At 40.3% G+C, this 23,114-nt stretch overlaps 1 protein-coding gene across 8 annotated transcripts in view; it reads left to right on the top strand.

Annotated features, from left to right (window-relative positions):
- Positions 1-23,114, top strand: part of SOX6 (SRY-box transcription factor 6) — a 231,865-nt gene that overhangs the window by 191,794 nt on the left and 16,957 nt on the right. For 7 of the 8 annotated variants that reach the window (XM_053449751.1, XM_053449746.1, XM_053449750.1 and 4 more), the window contains 4 exons: positions 7,681-7,836; positions 12,165-12,345; positions 13,929-14,110; positions 17,059-17,109. In XM_053449751.1, coding sequence (XP_053305726.1) covers positions 7,681-7,836; positions 12,165-12,345; positions 13,929-14,110; positions 17,059-17,109 — 570 coding nt within the window. The remainder of the gene's footprint in view (positions 1-7,680; positions 7,837-12,164; positions 12,346-13,928; positions 14,111-17,058; positions 17,110-23,114) is intronic. The other variant, XM_053449749.1, reaches the window with a different exon arrangement.

The following is a 23,114-nucleotide window of genomic DNA, read 5'->3' as shown; positions in this document are numbered from 1 at the left end:
CCAAATGTTTGGGGTCACAGTGGAGCTCCAGAGCGCTGCCGTTCAGCCGTGAGCCTGCGCATCGACGTCTCCGTATCCACCAGGTTGCGTGCCAGCAGCTCAAACAGATGTTAAACCATACTGGAACGGAGCCGTGCGCGGCATCAGAAGCTGGAGATATCTCGTGACATCTGGATGCTGCTGGGCTGGGAAGTTGCCCCGAGCCAGGAGACCGCGGGATCCTTGTGGCATCAAGCGAAGGGGCTTTTATATTTCTTTTTTTTTTTATTTATTTGCTTCTCTTTAAGCGATTAGCGCGCTGAAGCAGTCATAACGCTGAATTATCGCTCGGGTGCTTCCTTGCAAGCAATCCGTGGATGGAGGGCGGTGAAGATGGGCTCTTTCTACTAAGCTGCGTTCAGACATACCAGGCTAATTATCCGCCTTCTTTAAGAATGTTCTTTTCCGTTTCAACCTTTCCGATGCTCGATAATTAGTATCAATAATAATTATATATATTTATTAATATATATTAATAATATAAATAATTTGGAACTTTGTATATATTTTATCATTTAAAATAATAAATAAAATAATAAATAAATAAATAAATAAATGGCACAAAGAAAAAAATGGCAGAACGGTCATTTTTCATACTGGTTACAACGTAACGTAAATAATAATTAGGATCCAAGCAGCTGCCGGGGAAATTAACCTGTTGAGGTCCAGATGGCTTTGTGGCCGATGATCCAGAAAAGGTTAAACCAACAAGAAAATGATGACTGTTTTTTTTTTTATTATTCTCGCTCGCTTACCCTTTATCGGCTCTCGAGTCACCTCTAATAATCTAGGGGGCTCGTTTTATTTATCAACGGTTAAAAGGTCTCGTCCTGGAGGTACTTGCCGCTGCATTTTCAAAGCCGGGGAGGAAAAAATAAATAAATAAATAAATAAAAGGCTAAAGTTCCGCTTACAGAAATTCATCCCGACTAAGCGGTATTTCAACGGGTCATTTAATGCTGAAATGGACAAAGGTATTACTCCGTCCGATCAATTGTATCAAATCCTTTCTCAGGGGCTCGGTTTGAAACCAGTGCAGGAGACGTAGCTCGGCCTCGTATCCTCAGCGGAGCCGATCCCGGTCTGTTAAAAACATGGGGGAAATGAGGTGAAACGCAGCAGCCGGGGTCCACCGGGGCGGGGGAGGGGTGGGGGGACTTATGTCATTTCGTCGCTGTCCCTGAGTGAGGGGGGGGGGGTCCGGCCGCCTGCTTTCGTCTCCTGGTCAGCTCTGACCTCTCTTTTTTTGTTTCTTGACATTAAAAAATATATATATTTTTTTTGCCTTTTCTAGAGAATTTTTTTTTTTGGGGGGGGTCGCATACAGCGTGTTAGCGGCCTGGACCATGCGCGGCCACATCAGACGAACCGGAGAAAACAGAATTACAATATCAGAGGCTTTTGTGTTTGTTGCCGAAATCGTTTATTCTCTTTCAAATTAAATCTTATTTATACACAAAGCTGCTGTCGATGATCATACGGGGACTTTTATTTTAAATATTGAAAATAATTTACAATTCATAAAATCCGCATTAATATTTTATTATCCCGGCTTCCTTTGATATCAAAGTGCGGATGCATACGCTGCGCGTCTTTTCATAAATGTATCTGTATATATTGTATTTTTTCTTCCCCGTCTCTATGCGGTTTACCCGCTCGGTATCGGGGTACGCTTATCACATCCCACACTTTTTCAGGGGTTTTATTCTGATTTTTATTTCATTTTTTTTTTAGGATAATTCATGAAACCACCAAAATTATAGGAAACTGGTTAAATCGGATACACTTGTCAATACATGCGCGATGGCACAGCCCGGGGTACCCTCATATTGAAATCTAGACTTTTGGGGGGGGAACTGGGCTATTCGGGTGTCGGTTCCCCCCATTGTGGTTTATATTCTGCCCTAATGCTAGGCAAATTATTTAATGCCCATTTATTGCTGGCGTTCAGCAGCTCGGGGGGGGGGGGGCAGAAGCCCCTATGCCCCATAACTGGGAGCCATTCGTCCTGGGGGTAAATGGGCTCCTTGTAGAGCCACTGTTCAATGGACCAGATAATAGAGAGGTCCTGGATCCCCCCAGATGGCCCATAAACGCCATGGAGGACTCCATAGCTCCGTGTCGCGCCAGTGGTAACGATGGCGGCACGGAGGGGGAGGCCGGGGACGCTGCCCCGGTTTGGGAAGGTAAATACGGCACTGAAAACAGGGCAAAAACAGAGTAAATAGGAGATTTTTACAGGCAGGGGTAGATTTGGTAATGAAGGAGCCACTAGGCACAGAAAGCGCTGGCACCCAAAGTTTGTCGAAGGGGTAGGAATCTGCAGAAATGGGTACTGAAGGGTTAATGCATTTGTTTGCTTTGTTACATTGTTTCAATTTGTAACAAAGACAATAAATACCAATAAAAAATAATAATAAAATAATAATAATAATAATAAATGAAAAATAAAGATCTTTTGTCTTTTCCCAACCCTGTGAAATGAATTTTAGTTACCGGAAAATCTTTTTATTGGGGGCGAGGACCTGAAGACGAGGGCGAGAAGTTTAAACGGATGAAGAGGACGCAGACAGCGTGCAGCTAATTGTTAATGCTCTGCGATTATGTCTCTTTCCGGAATAATAAAATCTTCCCCAGAAGAGGTCAGGATCTTTAGCGGCGACTTATTTCACATCTGTCCGGCAGATTGCAGGAGAGCCGGACGCGCAGGACCGTTCAAAGTCCCGGCCGTGAAATCGAAATGCTTCAAAAGCCCGGTTACGCATGCGCGACAAACACCTGTGCGGAGCGGGGGAATGCTATGAATTTATACTAAAAAAGTTCAAAAACAGAAAATGTCATCAAAAAGAAACATACTTCCCTGTCCACTATGGATGGTTCAAGGTCATTCTTTCAAACAGGAGAAAAGCTGTTGCCAGGGGGCCGAAGGGGGCCGATCTGCCGGCAGGTTCTACGTTCCATACGTTTAAAGGAACCCCCTGCGTTTCTACTTAATTAAAATAATAAAAACAAATGAATAAATAGCACCTTGTTTACCAATAAATAACAATCAATGATATAAACAAATAAAGGAATAATAGATAGAATTCATATCCAGAATATTTTTTTTTGCAATAAATTAGATTTTTTTTCTGAATTATCGTTACCCATTAACCCTTTGAGTGCCAGGAGGCTAAGCCCAATGCTTTGCTATACCCTCTTTTTTTTACTTTAGCGTTAATAAGTAGCGCGGAGCTGAACGGGGTGCGGAGTAAGCAGTCTGAAGGTCCGGGGGGGGTCCGCCGACCCCCGCCGCGTGCAGCCGCGTCCCCGTTACCGGGCCGGCCGCGTAGGAAGCTCGTCTGGAGCGAGGGTTATGTCGGCTTGGCGGAGGGCTGGCACGCTGGACTCGCACAGATGCTGAAGATATTTTTAAGTAACAGCATCTGGTTCCTTGGCAGATCCCGCAGGCAGAAGCCCTCGCTTGCCTCTGGGTTCGTCGCATGGATTAAGCCGTCCAAACTGCCAATTCCATTCAGCTTACCTTTGACTTTTTTCCTTTTTTTCCTATTTTTTCCTTTTTTTTTGCTGCGTTCAATCAATTTTTATGAAATATTAAACGCGACGCCGTCTAATTCTTTTCGTAGAATGTTTTACTTGGAATCTCCTGCTTGTACGGCCGTTAAATTAGTAAAACCCGGTTCACCCACTGCCGGTTGCTTTATTTCATTCTTGAGACGTTGTATCTATTTCTGATAGGGTTCAGTTCTGCTGCCATCTCTACTGGAAGACTCTGTCATGCATACACCTTTTTTTTGTAAAAAACATGTAATTTTCGGTTATATTTCTTCCTTTATGATCCAGATTACATTTTCAGTGGGAAGTTTCCACCCTCTAGTATTCTGTTTATGGAATATTCCCTCCACTTTGTTACAGGAAACATGATACAAACAATGCTTACTCTGAACATTCTAAATGACCAAATATGGTCACATCTTGTTTAGGGGGTTCGGTTAGAGGTTTATTCGGGGGCGGGGCCTTTACCAGATTTTTTTATGTTCTATTGCTGGGCATTTAGAAGAAGAATAATGGGGTTTATTTACCCCGTTTAATTTATAAAGCCGTTTCCTGCTGTTACTATACACATTATCGGGGCTTTTAGGGCTGTAGAACCCTGCGATCCCCTCATACCCAGCAAACATTCTGAGCGCCTAGAAAACATCTTCAGGGGTGGGTGGTCGATTTCGCTTTCTTAGAAGGACTGGGACCTCTGAACAGGGAAACTTGGCATGTGTTATGTGATTTCTCTCCTTTTTTTCATACATTTTAGCATTGTTTTACGGTAGAATTTTACCGGACGGCAGGGGAATGACCCAATCACAATGCGTTTCCACCGTCCAGCAACAACGATCCATTTAGACGCCAGGGAAAGCGGAGAGACCCCAATAAAATGACTAATTAAATTTAGAATTAGGCTGACGGCTCCTTTAAATTCCTCAATAAACATGATTATCTAGCGCGTTACCATAAAGTATTATTATTAGGTTACGTGCCGCATGCACAGAAAACAGAAAGGAACAGAAAGCCCTCTTTCTGTTCTATACCGCTGTACAGCGCTCCGGAATATGTTGGAATTTTAACAATTAAAGATAATAATATTCATTACTAAGACCCCGCAGGGAATTATTATTATTTTCTAACAATGCTTGCTTATAGCGTTTGAGAAACAGCCCATGCGAATTTTTAATTGCCCTCAGAATCACCCCTTTTCTTCTGAGACCCCAATTACTTATTGTCTCAATCGCGCAACCTTCGGCTCTATAAATAAAGCATTACTTATTTGCATATCTTATTTAGAAGACTGAAAACCGAGGTTTCTTAACTAGGTCTCAAAAGACTAAAGAGAAAAAAAAATATCCCTCAAAGCCACAGTTTTTAGCACTTTTATGTGAAAAATGGAGAAAAAAAAATCCTTAAATTAAAAAAAGCTAAGATCACCAAATTTATTGTTCGTTTGAAATCTGCTTGAATCTGCTTAAAATGTGTCATAGAAATATATATTCATACCTTTGCATACCTGCCAAGTGCCTTTGTTTATTTGGCCAGTCCCTGATGCCCTTCTCTCTTCCTCTGATGCCCCCCTCTTTCCTCCCCTGATGCCCCTCTTTTCTAGGAGGTCAGAATGTTTGCTGGGTATGAGGGGATCGCAGGGTTCTACGGCCCTAAAAGCCCCGATAATGTGTATAGAAACAGCAGGAAGGGGCTTTATCAACTAAACGGGGTAAATTAATCCATTATTCTTCTTCTAAATGCCCAGCTCAGTTACACAAATACCCCACATAGGTCAGAAAGTCACATAAAAAGTCTGGGCAAAGCTCCGCCCCCAGCCACGCCTCTGACCCCACCCCCTCGCTGGCCATTTAAAATGTTGGGCGCCATGTGTTTGGATTCCATGTCGAGCCCAGAAACGATTTGATATGAAACAGCAGGAAATAATGAAAGCGCTTCTATTAATAATGCGAGTGACGGGATGTTGGCTTTTGCTCGAGCAATAACATGAGTCACGCTAACGGCCGCGCTGGAATACAGCGAAGGGGCTCCCTCGTCATATCACACCGTAACACGCACACGTCTGTTTTCCCTGCCACCAAGTCAGGGTGGTTATGTTTGAGTGACGCTGACAAAAAGCATGTTTTTTCTTTTTTTTTTTCTTTCTTTTTTTTAAGCTTTCTGGCTTCGGCTTTTCAGCTTCGTCTCAGGATCCCGCCGTATCCTTTCCAGCCTGGCGGCGGAGTACAGAAACTTTAGACTACAAGTCCCACCATCCACCAGTCAGTCAACGATCTGCCATGGGGGCCGTAGGCTTTTTTGTAGACCTGACAAGTTATGCCTGAAAGCTCATGGTTTCACCCCCCCTTTCTGAAATAACTAACGCGGGAACAAGGACAACGGTGAAAGCCGCCAGTAACAATGGCCGACGTACATAGAACCTGCCGGCAGATCAGCCCCTGTCGGCCCCCGTCTAGTCGCCCGTTTCTCCTGCTGTAAAGACTCAAACCTTAATCAGTCGTTGCTCTCGTCTTAGATTCAGGAGCCGTATGTCTATCCCATTCATGTTTAATACCCTCACTGTATTACCCTCTACCACCTCTGCTGGGAGGCTGTTCCACTTATCTCCCTCTCATTAAAGAAAAAGATCTGTGTCTTAATTTTCAAATAAAATTGAATTAACCCTTTTGCCTCCAAAGACGTATGCAGCTCCCAGTCTCTGAATGCATGTCTGATATCTGGAATGGGTTAAATCAGCCCTTGTATTGTGTATGACCGATAACCCCCCCATACAATGCAACAGCATATGTTGGCGCTATACAAATAATAATAATGATTGCCTGATGGCTGCCGACCTCTTCCATGCGCGCCGGTTGAGAGCTCCAGCAGACCTCCATAAACACCATGTTGTCACTTTTCATTACGAGCTTAGCTTTTGACTCGAAGCTCAGACCACTGTTCCCCGAGCCGGGGTCCCTGGCGTGCCGTATCCCGCTCGTTTTATTTTATAAAGAGCCCCGTTACGCCAGAAACCAAATCCCAAAGAACAACAGTGACATAATCGCATCTGGCTGCTTACTAAATGATTCTATGCTAAGCCCCCCTTTATAATAAAAGACGGCAAAAAGGTCTCCTTTCATATATTTTATTTTTACGATGATGTCCACCAGAAAGATAATAATCCTCGATATTAAACCCGAGGCGCCTTTTATCCAATTCAAACTAAAAATAATAATAATAAAATATATATATATATATAAAAATAATTAAATGTATAAATAAAAAAATAATATATATATATATATATATATATATATAAATAATTTACTGTATAAATAAATAAAAAATATATATATATATATAAATAATTAACTGTATAAATAATTAAATATATATATATATAATTAAATGTATAAAAAAAAATATATATATATATATATATATATATATATATATATATATATATCAATATATATATATATAAATAAATAAATATGGTTTCTTCGCGATGCCTTCTTCGATGGTTCCATTATTTGGGATTTCAGTGAAAACAACAGGTTGGAGACCATCTAGAATTCTTCATGTTAAAAAAAAACCGACATTATTCTTATGCCAGAAAGTCCAAAAACTCCCCCCAAAAATATTTGCGAACAATTTTCTAAATCTACCATTCAATAATTGGAGAGAAAATTCTATAATTCTATAATAAGGAAAACGTTCTATCCCTAGAAGTTCCGTGATTGAATCTAAACGCTCCGTAATGCGTCGGAAGGATTTGTTTCATTTTGGATGAAAAGCCCCGTTTTTGGGGTTTTTTTTTTGTATTTTTCATGTGTCGCGTCTCAATGCAAACCCGGCTCTGATATGAAAATGGTTACATTTGTGTACTTTTTTGTTTAAAAGTTTCTTTTTTAGTAAAGGGCATCGCGCTTTATAACAATTAATCTTAACTCTAGCAAACAGGAAGCCGTCAAACCGCAGAATCCAAAAATAGGTACGGCGATAGCGAGCGGCTCTAGCACCAGGTTCCTGAGAAATGGTTCGATGCAGATGTGTCTTTTTATCGATCTAGGATTAGGAATTTGCTGATTTTTTTCATTTTTATTTTTGCAGCAACTCTATGCGGCGCAGGCTCAGTTGGCCAGCATGCAGGTGTCCCCAGGAGGTAAAATGCCGTCCACCCCGCAAGCACCGAACTCAGCCGGGGCTCTGTCCCCCACCGGCATGAAGACTGAGAAGAGAGGGTCCAGTCCCATCGCTCAGGTCAAGGTAACTCTATCTATTCCCTATAGACCGATCTTCTGGCTCAGAGCAGAGGAGCCTCCCAAAGTCTGCTCAACTTTTCCCCATCCAAGTACCACCAAGACGAGACCATTCCGAGGCTCGATCCGAATAAAGAGTTAATTTTAGGCAGTCATTCTGGGTTGACACCCTGGTTTCTAGTGAAAAGCCAGAGAGGGTTGCAGCGATAGAATGTCAGCAAAGTTTTGCAGTGCTCAGTAGATACATAATTACTTACACTACGTGGACAAAAGTATTGGGACACCTGGCCATTACACCAACAGGGGCTTCGATGACATCACATTCTAAATACAGAGACATTAATATGTAGTTGGTACCCCATTTGCTGATATAACGGCTTCCGCTCTTCTGGGAAGGCTTCCCACAAGATGTTGGGGAGTTTCTGTGGGATTTTCTGCCCATTCATCCAGTAGAGCGTTTGTGAGGTCCAGCACCCGGCTCGCAATCTCCGTTTCAGTTCCTCCCAAAGCTGCCCGATGGGGTTGAGGTCCGGGCTCCCTAAGTTTATTGATCCAGATGAAGGCAAACGGCAGGCGGTACACAGAAAGATACAATATGACAGCGGATCAGAGCTCTTGGTCCTCAGCCTTGTCCTATGGTCAGGATAGGCTTATCCCTGCCCCGCGTTGATAGTCCATTTCGGTAGTTTTTAGAGGAATTCGAGGGGTTAATTCACCAAATCCTAGATCCTTAGCCGACCTCATTATCATCCAGGAACTGCGAGAGGTAAACTCTTCTAGAACTTCATTATATCGTGTAGACCCTGACCTTTTAAGCTGGAGACTATTATTTTATTTCTGGTGGAAATGTATATTTTTTAAAATTATTTAATTCGGAGAAATTTCTAGAATCCGTTCCGATAATAGTTTAAAAAGGATAAAAGCAGACTTTGTAAGGGGAATTATCGCAAGCACACGGCATATTAATGCATCTAGGATCTCGAAGCCGCAGCTGCACCGCGCGCCTCACATCTGTATTTTGTTACAATAGATACAAAGTTAAATATTATGAAAATAAAATGTTTCATTACCGACAAACTATCCGTTGCCATGGAAAACTAGGATCAATCAGGTTGCGAAGCGTGTTCCAAACACTTTGCGTCGGCTGGGTTGATGTAACAGAGTTTAAAGAGGAACAACATATATATGACATAGGACGTTTTCGGTATTGCTTTAACCCATTAAATGCCGGGGGGGGGTCAGCAACTGCCTTCTCCCCATTTTTAAAGAGATTTCGCTCCAGGAAGAATAAAAAATAATTATTCTGAAAAAAAAAGATGGAAACTGTCCAGAAAGAACACTTTGCTAAAAGGTAAAGACACCTTGTAACGTACGTACCCCTGGGAGAAAAAAAAATATAAAGAAAATAAAAACACAAATATTTTAAATACGGTCCCATTAGCTTTTACTGCTGTGCTTCCAAACTTTGACATGCGCAGCCTTTTTATTTTAGTTAATATATATATATATATATATATATATATATATATATATATATATATATATTACATTTTTATATTCGGCTCGGGACGAACCCCCCCATAAATTATATCTTAAAGTTCTATTTTTCTTGCAACTGTTACAGATTAGAAGCTCTCTGCCCTAACCCACTACTAAGACAAAATAATAGAAAGGGTAAATCCTTGCGGCAAACCCAGCCATTTTCCGCTGATTCGGCTTCTGTTTTGTGGGAAAATCCCTTTAAGACACGCGGGCGTTCTGTGAGTGGAAATGCACTTCGTGTGGGTTTTGCGTCTATAATGAATGAGCTCGGAATCCACGGAATCCATCAGAAGCGGGGAGCAGAAGCATCAGATCTCTGCGTCTCCATCCGTACCTCCAAATAAAAAAAGCCTTAATTACGCCTTTATATGCCTTTTTGATTTGCGCAGCCGCAGCCCCTCGATACAAAGTAACGCAATCTGTTCCTAAGGAGCGGCCATATTGAATCCCCGATGCACCTCGTGATTGAATGTCACCGATTATTCTGTTATACGAAGTGTCTGAAAATAATGTTTCTTTGATTAGCTTCGCTCTCAATGTATCTTATTAAACCATAAAAAAATAAAAATCATACCCCCCCATTTAACAATCCTTTTATATATCAATAGCCCTTTATTCCCCAATACAGACTCCTTTGATAAACAAATCCAGTAGGAATTGCCTTTTAATTCTCTATTTCCCCCCGATGTTCTACACTTTAGGGGATATGATGCTTACGAGCTGCCACACAGACCTTACAGAACAAAGTCTCCCCCGTAATATATATATATATATATATACCATTCCCGGCTCTCCTACCTCTCTACATATATCAGGAGTATTCATTTATAGCGGGTCTGGTTTGTTCACCTTGTTGGTTGTTTTATGTGCTTTTCGCTAAGAATGAAGGTTAGTGACGGCTTCCATGAAGACGTTTATAGACTATAAGTCCTACAATCCTTTATATGGCTGGTAGCAGGCTGAATGACGATTCTAGATGTTGGTATTTACAAAGAAATACATCTCCCTCCCTAAAACTCTTGTGCCTTTCCATGCCCTCCCTGTTTCCTTCTTACCTCTCCTGTACCCCTCTTTCCTCTGCTTTGCCCCTCTTTCCTCCCCAATGCCCCTTTCTTCTGGGAGGTGAGAATGTTTGCTGGGTATGAGGGTATCGCAGGGTTCTACAGCCCTAAAAGCCCCGATAGTGTGTATAGAAACAGCAGGAAAGGGCTTTATACATTAAACGGGGTAAATAAACCCCATTATTCTTCTTCTAAATGCCCCACACAGTTACACAAATACCCCGCAATAGGGCACAAAGTCTCATAAAAAGTCTGGATAAAGGTGACTAATAAAGGTGTCCCTCTTTGGTCATTTGAGTAGAAGTAGAGAGACCTTAGAGGTCCCTTCTTGAAATGTGGAGATATTCTTTGTACAAAAAAAACACAAACACTTGTTTTTCCCTTAAAATATATATATCAAAAAAATCCACCCAAAAACCTAGTCCTCTCCGTTCTAGATGAAGAATTCCGACACCAGCTCCCCAAATAAATCAGATACGTACAGTAGGTCTCAATGATTTTTTACGAGGGCGAATTAATCACTCAGTTTAGTTTTAATTTATTGGCCTTGAGTGTTTTTCATTAAAATGGTTATTCATTTCTAACCTGCCTTAATAAAAAAAAAAAAGAAAAATACGCCCAAAAAGCGTAGGCTTGCAGTCTGCGCGGAGTTGCCATAGAATAAGTAACCAAACAGTGTTTCGGTGTTAAGTGTATACTGTGCAGAACATCTAATGTAAGACGCGCCGGAGCCAGATGGAAGACGACCAAGCAAAACCTTAGCCGGCTGACTAATATTTTCCTTTAGTAAGTTAACGCACGTATGTGCTGGAGGTCACACCAACGCCGGCCCCGACGGCCAGCGCGCCCCCATTACCCAGTAGGCATATGCAAATTGCTTGGGGTTTCCCCTGCAGAAATTAAATTATCAGCCATCTTTCCATTACTTCTCTAATTATTCATTATGTGTTAACTTTCTCAACCCGAACGCCTCCGAGGAGGACGAGAGAACACACAATGGGCTTTTAAATGCTCCGGGGGTTATTAACCTTAACTCGGCACAAGGGCCAATCCTTCATCCATCAAGCACTCGGAATCAACCATCAATCCATGCACTCCTTGGAGACTTTAGCAAGAGGGTGGTAGATAAGTGGAGCAGCCTCCCAGCAGAGGTGGTAGAGGGTAATACAGTGAGGGTATTAAACATGCATGGGATAGACATACGGCTCCTGAATCTAAGACGAGACCAACGACTGATTAAGGTTTGAGTCTTTACAGCAGGAGAAACGGGCGACTAGACGGGGGCCGGATGGGGCCGATCTTTTTTTTCACGCTATTTGGCCGGATAACTATATTATATTGAACATTTCCCCGCGTTCTAGAGCGTAAAGAGACAATGAAAAAAAAAAAACGCTCGCAAGATGTTTCCGGAAATGTAAATAATGCGTCGTAAATGCCCAAGGTTAATTTGGATCTCAGAAAACACGTTAGGAAATGAGCAGTAATGTGAGCTCATTCCCATTCTAATTTGGCAAAAAAAAAAAAAAAAGCAACGGCGTAAAGGATTTGTTGTTGTAAATACAGACATAACATGAAGAAATTAATGAGGTTTCTTTCGGTGGTTTTATAGAAGAATAATTATCTTTTTTTTTTTTTGCCATTGTCTCGGAGGTGCAAACTAAGTGCGGCGGCGTAAGTGATAATGCGCTCCGTTTGTCTCGTTTTAATCGTTGTTTATGTTAAACTCTTGTAGGATGAAGCCGCGCAGCCTCTGAATCTGTCGGCGCGACCGAAGACTGCCGAGCCTTTGAAATCCCCCACGTCCCCGACGCAGAACCTGTTCCAAAGCAGTAAAACCAGTCCCGGGGGCCTGTCAAACAAAAGCGGCATCCCCAGCCCGATAAGCGGGGCCCTTGGAAGAGGCTCTTCGCTAGGTAACGACCCAAAAATGGCCGTTTTTTCATTATTTTCAAGTAGGACGGGAGAAAAAGTAGAAAAAGTTGACCTTGAACAGAATGGAATAAGAGTTCAAAAATGAGCAGAAACATTCCAACGCTGGTTACATAGTCACAGAGTTAATTAGGTGGAAAAAAGACATAAAGTCCATCAAATCCATGTTAGATGACCCAGAAGAAGTAACAGTAACGTCTTCTCAAAGGGTTAAACATTCCTTCTTCACCCCAAGACATTCCCACTCACCCTGAATCCGCGTTACTTTATCTACTGTTACTTCTGATAACCCTGCATGCAAACATTTTTATATATATATTAATTGAATTGGCCAAAACGACTTCAATGCTCCAAAAAAATTATAAAATCATACAAAAACCTTAAAAATATATATTTTTTAGTGTTTTACCCAATATGAGCAGAAGTTGCCCGATTCTACTCATCGCAAAGTAAAACTCATCAAAATTTTTAATTCCTTTTTTTTTTCAGCATATTTTCATTGGGTGTAAAATTTATCGAATGTTTTAGTCCAAATTTACGCAAATTAAAAATCATCAATATTTTTTGGAAACTGAGCTGCCATAAGAATAAATAAATGTATCTCTAAAACTTTTGCTACAATGTAAAAAAAATATATTTTATGGGGGAGGGAGTTCTATTTTTTTTATATTTTGTTGATAAAAAATAAAAGAATTGAGAATACTTTCTTAATTTCTGAATATAATTATTTTTTTTTTATTTTTTTTTTTATTTCTGAATATAATTTAGATGGTACAAATGATGCTGTGTTTTGTTACTAAACCTTTTAAACCACAAGATTTTACAAGGAGCTGTTAAAATTACCGAGATAAACAAGAACCCGGTTCTATTTTTAAACTCCATGTAGTTCAACAATTATCCATTTGCCATTAAATGATTCATTCCCCCTGGCTAGTGCACCAAAAAAATAAAATAAAATAAAAAAATAATAATATTTTCAGAGCATGAGACATTTGGCGCAACCTTAACACCGTCCCCGAAAAAAGCCAAATTTAGCTTTATTTTATTTTTCAAATATTTTTTTTAAATAAATGCAATTTGAACGTTTTAGTGGATCTAATAAAAGTTAATTGTAACTTTAAATAGAACAAGAGTGGAGTTTTTTAATAATATGGCAGCAGATTAGAACGGTTCTTAAGTTACCATCAAAAAGATCTGGAAATGATTTGTAGGAACCTCTAGAATAATGTCCCATGTGGTCAATGCTCCTAGAAAAGTGTAACCTTCCATCATCAAGCTGGAATAACATAGAGGTCCTGGCCATATGCTTAATAAAGTCCAAATAAATCTTATTCACGGCCCTGGGGCATTGGCATGCGCGGAGTTGACTGGGTATTTCTTATGCCCACATGGATCCAATGGTTCCACTCAACTCAATGCGTTCTAGAACCTCATTTGATGTCTTTAGTCTAGAACTTGCAGGTCATAGTCAGGTTTTCCAATCACTTATAGTATTTGAACGGCCTATTACAGAGTCTGTGATCGTTTCTGTAACAATGTATCCCGTTTTGCATTTTGTTTCCTCTAGATATACTTTCAAGTCTTAATTCTCCAGCCCTGTTCGGGGATCAGGACACGGTAATGAAAGCCATCCAAGAGGCTCGGAAAATGAGAGAGCAGATCCAGAGAGAGAACCAGCACCAGACTCACAGTATGGACGGGAAGCTGGCGATGAATAACATGAGCTTAAATAATTGCAGAGGCGATAAGGTAATTACCACCGCCTGCTCCCCCCTCAGCCATAGAAAGGGTTATTCACCTTCATCTGTATCCACATTTTACTCACGATATATATATTTTGTTCTTTTTTCCTTTGGAGAACGGAGCAGCCTTCGTCAGAAAATACTAAAAATTAGCAGGAAATAGGATTCTAAAATGTAACCAGATTAACACAAAAACTGGGTTTTTTGTGATACCCGTGCATTCTAAATTAGAATCTGAAGGCATCTAAGTACCCATTGTCCATATAATAATCTTGGAGTCAATTGATACAAAGTAACACAATATGTAAGTAAATATGTAAGTAAAATAAAAAAAAAATGAAAACAAATAATAATTACATTTAGAATAAAAAAATAATATATATAAAGTTAGATTTGTTAATTATAGAAAATTCAGTTCAATTAAAATGTGAAAAATTGTATCAAATGCATGGCAAACTCTCATAAGCAACAAACAAAACATATTAAAATGCATACGTTTTTAAAATATAAAAAAAAACATAAAAAATGTTAAATATTGATTATCTCATCACCGTGATGTCATTTATTGCCATATAGGTTTTGTTTGATGACAACGCAGAGTAGGTGGAGCTACCAAGTCGAAAATCAGTTACAAATCACTATAACAAAACAAATAAATACAGTTTTTATGTATAAATGTACTAGTTCTAATAATAATCGGAAAGGGAGAATTGCCCAAGAATGTCTAAGTGTTAAACAGGAGCAGAAAAAAATAATGATCCATCATTAGTCTCTTTTTTTTTCTTTTCATTTGTAAATTTTGCTTAAATCGGAATAAACTAAAAGCTTTACCCTGTTATCTTTTAAAAAAAAATAATAAAAAAATATTATTATTCCCGATTCGCCAACCCAACTATCAGATGTTTGCTTCCTTTTCAACTCCTCTGTTAATGATTCGGGGTTGTCAACAAAGGACGTAGCCTTGGCGGATAAACGTATTTCATTAAAGCCGTCGCTAGAACCGGCATTGAAAGTCCGGAGAAAATCATTTCTGCGGCTCCTTTCGCCACCCACCGATTCGTCCATCATATATTCTGCCGTCGGGGTGCAAAGGTCGTGATATTACATCATCATCCCATCAATTTGAGGTCAAACGTATTTCTTTAATCCCCCGGCCTTTTCATTTGCACGAGGCGCGCTTCGGCAATTTGACCGCCGCTCTTGTGCCACCGGTCGCTTTCATCGTTAACGTTTATCACAATACGATGCATGCTTCAGCCTCTATTCCTCGTTTCTTGTTCATTAACGAGGAGCCTTGCTTTACGCCGACGTTTGAGCGACCAACTTTATGAGCCAATGCGGTTCTGCTTCTGTTAAATATATAAAATGTTCTAAAAAACAAAGAAAAAAAATAATAAAATGGGAAAGATTTCAGTAAATTTCCCTTCTTATAGAATTTTTTAAAAAAGTGATACATTTTATGAATTTGTGTCTATCATATATATATATATTGCGTCTATCATATATATATATATATATATATATATATATATATATATATTATATTTTATTAATATTATATATTATAGGTGCGTCTTAACAACCTTTGTCTACATAAGATAATACAATATAATAATATAATAAATTAGATTTTTCCTATGCTTAAAACAACAAAAATCTACCCAAAATGTGTATTACATCTATTATTATCAATAGAATCGCTGCGGAAAACCAATCTTTTCTAGTTGGACATTTTACCCAAACTTTCGAGGTTCTAAAGATTGCTACAAATCAGAACTTCTTCCACTTCACGTACAGACTAATTATATTGGTAACTTCCAATAGATAATTTTAAGGATGACTTGGTGTCTTTTCCCACCATCGATTCCCGTTTTCAAGCCTTTTCCCACCGGGATTGGGAAACATGGCGGCTTCTGCTTTTCTTGGCAGTCTTTGACTTTTTGACGCTTTTTGACGTCTCGCTTGATTCAGACGCTGCTTGTAAAACACATCAGTGCCTTAGGGTGTTGAGCAGAGATGAAGAAATGGCCTGAAAGAGTCAAACTGACCCAGATGGTGCCATTTTGGTGAATCAGAAGGGATTTTGGGGAGGTGGGAGAGAGGCCATTAATGTTTCTGTACGCCATGTCAACATTTTGTGCAGCCTTTTTGCTTCAAAGGTGTACCAAGACCTCTGGGTCTTCAAAGGCAGCCTACTGACAACCCAGTTTGTGTAAAAGTGTGGATTTGCACGAAATAGTGGCAGTGTAGGTACGATAAAACCCTTAAAACGTCTTAAACCCACTTATGCTTGTTGTCAATGTTGGATATCTCTGCGGAATGTTCCGAAGCTCATTTTCACGCTCATACAGTTTGTTTGATCTTACGCTGCCCTCCTGCAATACACGCTAACACAAGATTGACGATAAACACTCGCAGAGCCATGGCCGGCTGCCCATTCTACTTACACAATAGATTTTGAAAGTCATTGTTGCGTGACACGATGTGTTTAGACACGAACTCAGCGATGCCTCTCCACAATGAGCCAAAGGTGTGTTGAGCATAAATTGTTCCCCAAGGCGTGTTATGAATAATCACCAGATTCAGCACATCTTGTGTATCCTTAAGGCTCCATTGTACGGAGAGAGGAACGTAGCATTCTTGAACTGTGACTGACACAGTATCCAGGCAGGTGATTGAGACTCCCTTTTGCAATAACTCTTTTGGGGGGGGTGGGGGGTGGAAATAAGGTTAATAAAATTCAGCTTATATATAATAAAAAGTAATGGTAAGTAGCCACAATGTAACATAAAAACAAAAGGCACAATTATGATGTCGTGCAAAAAAATGTTTAGTACGCTGTTCTAAATGTCTAAAAATTACCAATCTTTAGAGTCTTTTCAGCCCCCTGTTGACAATTTAACCTGATATGTAACTTGTTTTCTAAGTCCCCCTGCTCCGTTTGATATATTTCAGATGCTGCTAGATGCCATGACAGGAAGGATATGCCTTAGAAGTTCAAACGCAGTGAGTTACTATCTATATATATAGAGATATATCATATATCATGTTCATGTGTATTGGCTTGTCGTTGCCACCTCTTTAGCCAAACTGTCACCAGAAGACCAGAAAAGTTAGATGAGGCTAATGATATCCGCTCTCTTCTCCTCAATTGACCTTGATCACTAAGGGTTGATCAGCTGAACATAGTTGGAAGCCCCCTTGGTCCATGTTGTGGTCCAGTTATTGCTAACCCAGGACTGCAGCTTATTGTGGTCATCACCAAAGAGTGTTGGGTTCCTCCTGACCTTTGGTCATCGCGGCTAACGTTTTCTTAGACCCAATGTCCAAAGAAGGAGCCTAAAGGAGATGATAAGGTAGAATCTCATGAGTTGGACCATGGTCCATCAAAGTAAATAGTCCTTTCCAATAATTATGATCTTACTTGGGTCAACTTGACTTTTAATGAGTATCTCTCTCAGGAGCTCTCTGGAGCAAAGCTGGTACTACCTTGTAGGGAACAAACAGAGGGACAAATTCTAACTCTAATTGCTAGCAGCCGCTGTCTTAATTCTCACTCATGGGGGTGACAGAGAGGACTCACCCCTAGGAGAGGTCCATGTCATTCTCCCTAGTTCCATAAAGTCTCCCTATGAGGAGGAAAAAACGGAAATGCTTGTTACAATTACACGATGAACTGTGTGTTCACATGTATGCATAGCTGTACTCACATGAGCGAGCACTTTGAGTGAACCTACATGATCTTCTCCTTGTGAGTTGGATGAGGACAGAGCCCAGCGCCTCCATCTTTATGCCACTTAAACACAATTCACAGCGAGGAAAAGGAGAGGAAAATTCCGCTAAATAGTAAATAATTAAGACAAAGCAGTAACTCGACTGTTCCTTTAATAATTGGAACTGACTTCTCCCAGGAAATTACATTCTGTAAATAAGATGAACTTAATTTTTGGTATTAGTGTTGCTTCACTGAGTGTAATAAAGTCAGATCAGGTATTCAAATTACACTAAATTAGATTCTCAATTGTTTCCTTTCACTGACACCGTGGTCTTTTCTCGTGAACATGATTCTATGACTTATCCTATTTGCACATCAATGTAACAGCTGAAGCAGCCTTAATTTTGCATAACACTAAACGTGATGAAGGCTGTTTACCTAGCGCCGTCTGAGAGAGGCATTGAAATGAAGATTTCCAAAGTCTTTAACCCAAAAGCAATTATATCTTTTCAATGTCAGCGGCTATAGCTGGCACCTATGGCACCGAGATATTTAGATGGACATTAAACCCTTAGAGCTAAAACATTGCAGTAAAAAGTCAGTATCGGGTGCTTAAACATAATGGTATGGTCCACCCTGCCAATAACCCAAAGTCACTCCTCCTTTGCCATCTCATAAGTGTTACAATGTAACAGATAAGGGTTACCAAAGGCTGCGTTATTCGGCTTCATCCCACCAGACACTGGCTTCCTGGGGGACCCGGCCGCAGTGGTTCTCCAACAAGACAACTTACTTGTATTCTCCAGCAATCCCCCCCCCAGCCCAGATCAATATTAGTAGTTAGTAAAGCAGACAGCCGTCGAAAACAAATACGCTTAAGAAGTTATAGAAGCAGCAAAAGGAATAAAACCCCAAGCAGACGCATGTGTTTTGGCCGCTCGATCGTACGTCTGATTATAAGTTAGTGTTTAGTGGGTTCTCTTGGACACGGAGAGTAACGTCTCATTCCAGCTCGTAGTTACAGAGCGGCATTTAAATCGCACGCATACCTGCGGCTCTCTGTGCCGTGAAAATTGTAGCGGAGACGTTGCTGATGTTCCCTGTTTTAGAGATTCTTACAGCGGTGGAAGGGAACCTGACAGCGACACCGTCATCCGATCCACTTCTTTCCCAAAGTGTGTTTGTTTTAATCGTTAGTAACATTGTTACCGTCTACAGCAAAATGTTCTGCTTGTGGAATCAGAAGCTTCCACAGTTCTATCTCTAAATAAATCCTATATATTTCGCCCCGTGTGTGTTACATGGGCACTTCAGATGCCTTAAAAGGTTAGAGCAGCCCGGCTCGATGAGTATTTATTTGGTTTGTTTTCTCGGATGGAGTACTTTGCGTCTTAATGTGTTTGTCTTAAATTTGAATAGTTTTTCTTTTTTTTTTGGGTTGTGCCGTGAGTGGCAGCGGTGCGTGACTTCATACAATGAATGTCCGTGACAACTGGCAGTTGCTGACGATAAGAGATCAAATATTGTACGGGGTGCAAGGTGACTCACCGGAGGAATGTGTGAGCTTCACTTAGTTTTTTTGGCTGCTGTTAATACTGGAGCTTCAGCTGCCCTCTACTGGCGTCTGTCTGGGATGGCAAAGAATTTTAAGCCGGACAAATTGTAACCTCGAAAATGTGTAGATTTGTGACATTTTGGAATCTCGAGGGAATAATTGCAATGCTGTAGGCTACTGGAGCTTGTGAGCGTGTTCAAATAGTATTATCATCGGAGGTTAGGAATTAATGATCAGCGTCTTAATAACTTTAGAAACATTTGTTGATACACAAGATTCTAAAGATGGATAGTGAAACATTCTATAACCTAATGTAGAGATTCCATGATGAATACGTTGATATAATGTGAATTGGTAACTGTTCTGCTATGGGACCCTCTATCTTCTTCTCATCCAATGGTGGTACTTGGGACTTGCTTAATCTCTGTTGGGTCATCTTTGACAACTACTCTATAAAGGCAACATCTCATTTAAGGAGGGGGTCTTATTGACCCTTTATGAGCATTGAGTTATAACTAAAGTTCAATGAGTTCTAAAGGGAGATTAAGAGAAGCAACAGCGTGGATAAAGATCTGTAGACCAAGGAGACGATTTCCTGAAGGACCTCTGACCATTAGAATAGACATTTTAGGACCATATTGATCAAGGTGCAACTGGAACGTTTCAGTTTCTGGGTCAATATGAGGGGCGATCGTATGCTTGTTGCTCCAGGTCTAGTCTACAACCTGCTATGCTTTGCATAATACGATCGTTTGATTGACCTCAAGTTTTCTGGAGGCTCACAGATGTCCACGGCTCCCAGCCTCACCATGTAATGTCTCGGTGCGGGATGATGCTGGCCGTTTTTGCCCCAAAAGGGTAACATATCAAAGCTAAGCCAGCTAAGAACCATTATAAACATAGACAGAGAAAAAAAACCCCGGCTATGATCCTTATTCTGATCCGTGTATCCATGTATGTTCAAGGTAAATGTTCAACTAAAATTTAACAAAACGGGAATCATCAATTTTGTTTAAGAAAATTAAAAAAGGGGGGTTTCTAATATAAATATAACACTTTACAGCCCAATAGTCCTTAAACACAACGCGTGCTTCACATGTTGCTGAAAAGTCTGCTTTTTTCCCAGGTATTGATGCCCTTTATTAAGGCTACAAAAGTATTGCCGGGAGATTAATTTATAACAGCGAGCAGCGATAGACCTTGCAGGGCACTTGAAAAAAAGATGCATTTGAGCTTTTTTCTTTTTTCTTCTTTTTTTTTTACGAGACCTGCCCTCTTACAATTTCATCTATTTGCGGAATGTTAAGATATTTCCACCTAATTCCAGAGGCACGCGGACTTTTGGGACAAGTGATTTAAAAAAGACTTAGTGCGTAAAGCAATTTGGCTCGACCGATACTGTATCAAAGCTGATACATTTCATACCTTCTTTTTTTTCCCTTTTTCTTTTTAATAAATGACGGCCCCTCCGCAGAAGAATAGAGAGGACGCGGCATCTTGTCTGATATTAAGAAAAAAAAGGTTTGAAATGATCTAGCAGGGCAGTTGGAAGGGATATTAAATATTGATTTATCTTAAGGAAAGAAACATACTAAAAAAAAAAAAAAATGAGGCTAAGTGCGTTTCGCAATCTATCAAAGCGAGTCATCTGGAATACAACGAGATAAGCTCAACTCAGTACAATAGCACCATGAATCTTAAAGATAGGGTAGCACCACAGCGATGGTTTAATCAAAATATGCTAGCTCGTCACATTCTGCGGAAGGAAAAAGAATCGCTCCTCTCAGAATAGCTTATCATTTTTTTACACAAAGAGTTGACTTTGTCAACTTTATTCTTCATAAACATTCTATTTCGGGCAAAAAAAAAAAAAAACAAACAAAAAAACCCCCCTACGGAATTGTGCTCAAAGGCAATATCAACACAAAACAAGAAATGACTATAACTGCTTTAGCATAAGAAATCCTAACGCAGGTAATTCGAGCCGCTTGGCAAGACGTTCTGTAAGCAATTTTCTGCTGGGTTTTCTCTGCGTTTCCGACGAAGCCAAGCGAAGGTTTTTTTGGATATCTCTTGAGTTTGCCACAAACTGATTGTATACCAACCAAAAACTGATTATATTCCCTGTTTCAGACATGAGTAATTGCAAGCTCAATGTCTGCAACTTGAGATCTCTCAATATATATTTTTTTATAACATACATTGACTGAGGAACCCTTACGGCTGGAGATTCGTCTGCCTCCCCAACCCAAAAAAAGAAGAATTCTACCTCGTCTTAGAAAATTTCAAGACAAGGAACTGAAAACAACGTGTAGATAACATTGTAAAGAGGGATACACAATACAAATGCTAATGTGAGGGTTTGGGAAAATATGGTGTACATTTGGGGGGTAAAAGGACATTTTTGGAGTTTGGTCATCGGCATCATAAATGATTAGTAAGGTCTCATGCCAGCGTGGATTTCCATGTCTTAGCAATGAGCTACTCATTGAATCTGATCCCCGAGGCCATTGATGGGTCTGGTTGGAGTTGGGTCTAACTTGTGTTTTTCATTTAACTGTTGGTAATATAGGGAATGCGGGCCGAATGGCGGTTCTCTTACGAACTAGCGGTCTGCATCCCCTTGCTTCACTCAATCCATTGACGAAACGCACCGTATTCCTGCTCCAACTGATAGGGTCATGTTCACGGCGCCATTATCAATCTTTTATTGGCACCAGTGTTACATTGACCCGATAAAGCTAAAAATAAGAAATGTGTCAGTGTCACTGGATAAAAGAGGACATTTTATTGATGTAAATATGGTATAGAAATGGGGAGATGGCAGCTTCACGCGTTTCCCACCTTGGCTCAACCACAGGAGGTCTTCTTGATGGGCTCCTTCTAGGATTCTGTCCTTCCAGAGATCACTGAAGTGTATTAATTCTTGAAGCATTCTGCAGCAGACAAACAAGGATTATCTTTAAGGTCTAAATGGACTCTCACATGTCTTCTAAACATTATCAGCTGCACAGCGTGCTTTTTACTTTTTGGTGTTACAAGAATTAAAGGAAAGGAGGCTTACAATAAGAGTTTGTCCGTAGACAATAGCGTCTTTCTCTCTTTACTGGAATCTGTTCTTGCTGTGTAGAATGGGTCGCATTGTAGCCTCTTTACAATTATTAATAGATTTCCACTCTTTGTCCAGGGGCATAATATTTTAGTGGCCAAATGAACTTCTATAGCATCTCAGAAGGTCTGTTCTTTTGAGTTGTGGCTTCACAGGTGACGTCCACTAAACCGGCAGCTGCGGTCTTCAACTTACATCATTCTTTGGCAATCATAGACACGAGGATTGTATTCCTTTGGATCCTGAATTCTTAGCTGTCCATCTGTTGTGAAATTAACCATTTACTATCCAATTTGATGAATCCCCATGGCTTAGGTCAAAGGAATTGGTATCCATCGATGACTAGATGAGGCTATGGTCTAGAAGAGACATGGAAAGAGTTACCCAGATGGTCAAACCAAGGTTTTCTCAAAATTTTAGGTTTTACGAGCCTATGGCCAGTGTCGGTTGTTGGGTAACACAGAGTACAGTTGGTGTATAGATGTAGCTAGAAGGTTATAGAGCTGTAATATCTTGTTCTTTCAGTTTTATTGTTTTTAAAATGGTTTGGAAGCTGTTAAGTGAAGACAAAGTCCCCGTGAATCATGTCCCGCTATGTAGAGTAAATAAAAACCACACAAGCTCAGTCATGT

This window comes from Spea bombifrons, chromosome 10 (assembly GCF_027358695.1).
Source record: "Spea bombifrons isolate aSpeBom1 chromosome 10, aSpeBom1.2.pri, whole genome shotgun sequence".
NCBI classification, from domain to species: domain Eukaryota; kingdom Metazoa; phylum Chordata; class Amphibia; order Anura; family Pelobatidae; genus Spea; species Spea bombifrons.
The sequence above is the reverse complement of the archived record's forward strand: the minus strand, read 5'-3'. Positions and strand labels throughout refer to the sequence as shown.